General features: G+C 44.0%; 1 protein-coding gene across 1 annotated transcript; it reads left to right on the top strand.

Annotated features, from left to right (window-relative positions):
• Positions 1-409: 409 nt before the first annotated feature.
• LOC126000682 (O(6)-methylguanine-induced apoptosis 2-like) lies at positions 410-2,665 on the top strand (the record flags this gene model as incomplete). Its single annotated transcript, XM_049767843.1, has 2 exons — positions 410-600; positions 2,460-2,665. Coding segments are annotated over 2 exons (268 nt in total), but the record flags the coding sequence as incomplete, so codon positions are not given.
• Positions 2,666-5,908: the final 3,243 nt, after the last annotated feature.

The raw sequence follows: 5,908 nt of genomic DNA, 5'->3' as shown, positions 1-5,908 counted from the left end.
TGTAGACCATTTGGTCTTAAGCAAGTTCCTGCCTGGCCATGTACATTCATCCCTGGATCCTCAGTGCACCTCCCACTGAACTGGAATTAGGTCTCCCCAGCTTTACCCAGCACACTAGTCAGGCTGACCATCTTGTCAATTGCTATGAAAAGCCATGTGTGCTTAGCTTGAATCTCAGGCTGTGCCTGTCCTGAGTGTCATATTGTTGGAACATTTAGCCATGAAAGGCGTACATAGCTAGGATTCAATTGTCCTAAAATTAGGACTCCAAGGTGCAGGATCACCCTTCCCCAGAGTTATACCCAGGTCTCCCTTCAGCTGACCCAGCACAGGACAGGTGGTTGTGGTGTCTTAGCCATATTCCTCCAATGTGTGTTAGTAACAGCCTCCCATTCTTTCTTTTCTGAAGGAGAAACCCCATCCTGAACTTCTCTGCACAGCCTCTGCCTCTTCCCCCAAAGCCTCCTCTCCCAGGCCCTGGGCAGTATGAGATCGTGGACTATGAAGGTCCCCCCAAGCATTTCATCTCCAGCGCCTCATTTGTGTCGACCACCGAACGGTGGACAGCAGCGACAGCAGAGTCAGACCTACCTGGCCCAGGTCAAAGGATGGTTTTAAACAATTTGAAAAACCCAATCTGGACTTGGCATTCCCAGGCCCCCAGATGCCTCTCATTTCCTGACCATTTGCCAGAGAGATTATAGGGATTAGTTTTTTGTCTAGAAGATTTTTCAGCTCCTACCTTCAGAATATGAAACCTTTTTTATTCATTTATTTCTTATTTTAAGGTGAAGGGGTTCTTGAGATCATTTAGGCCAGATATTCATAAAATGAGCAATATAAACACTCTGGAAATGCAAAAAATTGTCCTAGGGAACTGGTGAGGATGAAATTATAAAATTGCTGCTGACTGAGAGCAAGCAAGACATTATCTTTGGAGGAAAGATGCAATAAGTCTTTGTCAGAACATCAGAAAAGCTCATGTCCTAGAAAAATGTTTAAATCATTGGGGTCAGGTCATTTACAGAGTGGGAAGACTTGCAGACAAGCTCGGTACCCCCAGGGAGTGAGTGGCAGGGTGGAGAGCTAGGTGAGATTACCTCCCAGCCTTGTTTGTCTGGCAGTCCTCAGGGACTGGCTACCCAGTGGCCCTTTCAGTCACCTTTTCTGGAGGCGCTGAAACTGAGATACTCATTCTCCTGGGATTTGCCTGGGAGTGGCAAGCAGGCAGAACTCAGCCAGCAGTGCTCTCTGCCCCTATTTATAGTTACTTACCATACCCTGATCTTGACTAAAGCACTGGGCACTGATAAGGGCTGGAGAGCAGGTGCTTGGAAAGAGGAAGGCAAAGACCAGGAGGCTCCTGCCACCCAATGAGCAGAAGTGCTGATCTCACTGGAGAGGCAGGCAGGCAGGCAGGCAGGCAGGGCAACATGCAAGCATGTTAACTATCAGGTAGCTGGCAGAAGAAGATTATATTTGCTACCCTGGACTTAGAGACAGGCACAGAGCAAGCTGGCCACACTACAGAGGTTCCTCCTGGGTAATCTAGCCAGTAGAGGTAGAGCTATGGTTCAGCAAAGGTGCTGGTTGCTCTCTAGAGTAGTCAATGTCAGGAAACACCAGACTGCAGGGAGCCTTGTTTGAGCACTTTGGGCCCACGTTTCCCAAGTGTCCTCAGTGTCTCCTGCTATGACTGCTCTACTCATGTGGTGACAAAACAAGCAGGAAGGGTCCTGGTTCACAACAGGTGCACATAAGCCTGGATGACTTAGTGGTCCCAGTCAGATTCCTCCAGGGACCCAGCAGAGTCCATTCACATCCCCTCCTGGACCAAACTGGTGTCAATCTGAGAGTCTTTAGTCACCTTAGTGTGGTTCCTTGTTCCTTTGTGGTCCTGACTGCCTGTCTTCAAGGCCTATAATTGTCCTGGCCTTTTTCCTGGAAATTTCTGAATGAAATTAATACAACCCCCACCAACAACAACCTGACTGTTGCCTTTACTAAATGTGTTATTTTCCAATTATATAAACATTTTTGCAGGTTTTCTTCTGTTAAAGAAATTTTAAGAATTTTGGTTTGGGGGGGCTGGAGAGGTAGCATGGAGATAGGGTGTTTGCCTTGCATGCAGACGAACAGTGGTTTGAATCCCGGCATCCCATATGGTCTCTGAGCCTGCCAGAAGCGATTTCTGAGCGTAGAGCCAGAAGTAACCCCTGAGTGACCCCCCAAAAAGAATTTTAGTTCTGTTTTTGTTATTTTCTTTAAAGGCAGTAAATCTAAATTTGCGGTCTTTTGTTACATACCTTGTGCCTGTCCCTTCCTCTGTTTCTCTGCATGGGAAGTGTTGGGGCACAGAGAGGTTCTCACTAGCCTGGCCAGCTTTGATGTCAAATGACAGAGACTCTCACAACTGGCATTTCTCTTCCTAATGCTCTTCCTCTTTCTCTTCCTCACAGCCACCTACAAGCCAGAATTCCCAGCAAAACATTCATTTCTCTACAACGAGGATAAAAAATGGATCCCTGTGCTCTAACTGCCTCATACCAGCTCAACAAAAACCCTGCTCACCAGCTGCCCCACCCCTGCCCCAGAATTCCCATGATGCTTTTTCTAAGAATGTATTTCTTATGTGACTAATGATGACCTAGGGGGCAGCTTTGCTATCTAGCCTGACCTTGTACTACTCCTAAAGCATGGGTGCCCAGCCTAACTGACCCTAGTGGGTCCCTGCACAGAAAGTGGGAGTGGACAGAGCTTCCCTTGGTTACATATATCCTTGCATACTAGCTTTATTGTACCCCCTTCCAATGTAGAGGGCCCTGAAGCATAAACTCCAGGGATGAGGCAGCCAGTGGCAGCTGAATGCTGAGACAGGACTGTGGCTAAATGTCCCTTCAACAGTGAGCTGTGGCCTAAGCTTATCCCAATACTAATCTTAACTCCCAGATTCCTCTTGGAATTCCTCAGTTAAACCTTCATTTTTGGTCTCTAGTCCCCATAGACCTTATACTTGTAGTTCACCTTTGAGAGAGGCCTCCATACCTTTTGCTGACTATCATTAGCAGCAGGTGGGGCCAGAGCCATAGGAGCACCCTGGTAATCAAGTTCTGAGAGCAAGAGGCCACGTGTCCTTCTCCACTGAATCTGCAGGAACCTCCTCTCACAAATCCTTTTTCCTGCTCTAGTCTCCATCCTGACCTTCTGCCAGGTTTGACACACACCAGATCTTTTCTGACCTGTCAATCATTTACCTTGGTAAGAGTCAGAGAATTAAAAAAAAAAAAAAAAAAGAGGGAACAGAGGTAGCTTCTCTTCCTCTCCTCCCCCAAATAATGATTTTATTTTTACTTTGAGAGTAAAATATTCTTTGGTGATCAGCCCCCTCCCTTTCCCCTGCCAGCGGTGGGTCGGTGGTGCTCTCTTGTTGGGTGTTGGGACAGCAGAATTGGGGATTAACATATCTCATTAAATAGATTTTTCTCATAAAATCTGGCCTTTTTTGGGACCTCAGATTCCTCCCTCCCTCCCCAGTTTCTTTAAAACAGAAAGTCATTGGGAGCACTTTGTGAAGAGCAACTGAGTCTGTCTGGGCAGAAAGTTTCATGCTTAGTTTCATTTCCTTAGCTTCTCCCTCCTCCTAGGTGAGGTTGGATTAGAATTGGGGGCTCAAGGTCTTGCATTTCCAGGGCCAAGAAGAGCAATCCACAAAACAGAGTGGTACTGCAGGTTTGGGTGCCCAGAAGCAGCCAAGGCCACTTCCAGTCTACAGAGGGCCAGGCTCTTGAAGGGTCCCAGAGAAAACAGACTCAAATAGGAAATTTCAAGATACATTGTGCTCAGAATGACAAAAATTAAAGAGAGACAGACTATTAAAAGCAAGTCAAAAAGGAGCTTATGTATGAAGGAAAGCCCATATGAGTCATAGAACTAGCAAATGAGATCCTATAAGGCAAAAGAGAATGGAAGGATATAGTACAAAAGCTCAGTGAAATGAATACTCAACAAAAATATTCTATCCAGCTAGATTATCATCTAGATTTGAAGGAACCATAGAGAGCCTCATGGACAGGAAACAGCTTAAGGAATTCATAGCCTTGAAACCAAACTTACAAGAATATTAAAGGAGTTTCTTTAAGAGACAAGACACTAAAGAATAGGTGAGTGGATAAAGAAACTCTAGTAAATTAACAGAGTTGAATACAATGCAGTTAGGAAAAAATGAAGTCATGAAATTTGTTTATACATGGATATATATGAAGAGTATCATGCTGAATGAAATGAGTCAGAGAGAAAGGGACAGAGTGATTACACTCATCTGTGAGATGTTCAAATAACATGTTAAAAAATAATAAAAATGATGAGGGTAAGTGCAATTAGGACAGAGAAGGGAACACTATGACATTAATACACTCTAGCCAAGAACTGTGTGCTGAAAGGAAGAAAAATTATATACATGATACCCCTCCAGTGAACAGTATTGCAAACCATAGTGCTCAAAAGGAAAAGGGGAAGAGAGAGAGAGAGAGAGAGAGAGAGAGAGAGAGAGAGAGAGAGAGAGAGAGAGAGAGAGAGAGAGAGAGAGAGAGAGAGAGAGAGAGAGAGAAGAGAGAATAGTTTAGTAGTTGGAGGTCTGCCATAGAGGCAGCTTGGGAATGGGACGGGCAGCAGAGGAAAATTCAGGAAATTGTGGCAGAAAATGAACACTAGTAAAGGGTTGGGTGGTGGAACATTGTATGACTGAAACTCAACTATCAACAACTTTTTAACTCTGCATGTCAAGGTGACTTAAAAAGCAAAAACACAAATAATGACAAGATAAACTGGGGCCAGAGTAATAGTACAGTGGGTAGGGCATTCAACATCTGGCATCGCATGTGGTCCCCCGAGCCTGCCAGAAATGACTCCTGAGCACAAAGCCAGAAGTAAGTCCTGACCACCACCGATGTGGACTCAAAACAAAACTAAAAATGATAATATAAATATGATAATAATAATAATAATAATAATATAAAGAGGGGCAGGGTCCTGCTAGTGCACTAGAATTGCTACAGTCAATGCTCTGGGAGGGTTGCCCATGTCAGATCTTGGGGCTGGACATGATTTCCACAAAAGGAACAAGTGATACCTTTGAAATAATACACAGAATTTTATTACTAAATACCACATGCGTATACAAAATGATGCATTATTGAATAACAGCTAAAAAAATAATCCAAGAAATATGAAATACACATTTTTGAAATGATAAAAATGTATATAAGATCAGTATAAAATAAAATGTTGAATAAAATAAAATGTTGCATATATATATATACAATATACACTTACATATATATATATATAAAACCAGTCAAACTGTCAGAAATGTGGATGCCAGCAAGTGGCTGTGGCAATCACTTTACTCTGCATTTCCTCAGTTCCAGTTGCTCATCTCTATGACTCGCACAAAGGAAGTTCATTTGCTTTCCACTATAAAGTGTTTTTGAAGGTATTTGCACTGTAAATTAAGAGTTTTCGGGTTCATTGGCCAAAGGAAGAGAAATTCAATATTGAAACATAGCAGAATCAGGATGGGAGCAAGATCTGTCAGGTCCTCAGGTGGAAAATTGACAGAAAAGGGTCTTCTGGGGAGGGAGCCATCTGTCCAGCACTATATCCAAGGTGATGTTGTCTCTGGTTGGCAGTCGCTGATAGGAAATTGGTGGAGATTCAAGGAGATTCAAGGAGATTATTCAAGCATAAGAGGGTCAGGTCTGGCCCTTCCTGACCCTGGCATTTGTAGGTTTGTGACTCTCAGGAAGGCATTCAAGTAAAAGCACTGAGGCATGAGGAGAGGCTGTATGTGTCAGGGGTCACTTCCCAACTGACTTCCTGGGTGGATCTACCCTGAGAGAATCGAGGCTGG

Source organism: Suncus etruscus, unplaced genomic scaffold (assembly GCF_024139225.1).
Source record: "Suncus etruscus isolate mSunEtr1 unplaced genomic scaffold, mSunEtr1.pri.cur scaffold_106_ctg1, whole genome shotgun sequence".
NCBI classification, from domain to species: Eukaryota; Metazoa; Chordata; class Mammalia; order Eulipotyphla; family Soricidae; genus Suncus; species Suncus etruscus.
Note: the sequence above shows the minus strand (reverse complement) of the source record. Positions and strands in the feature narration are given on the sequence as shown.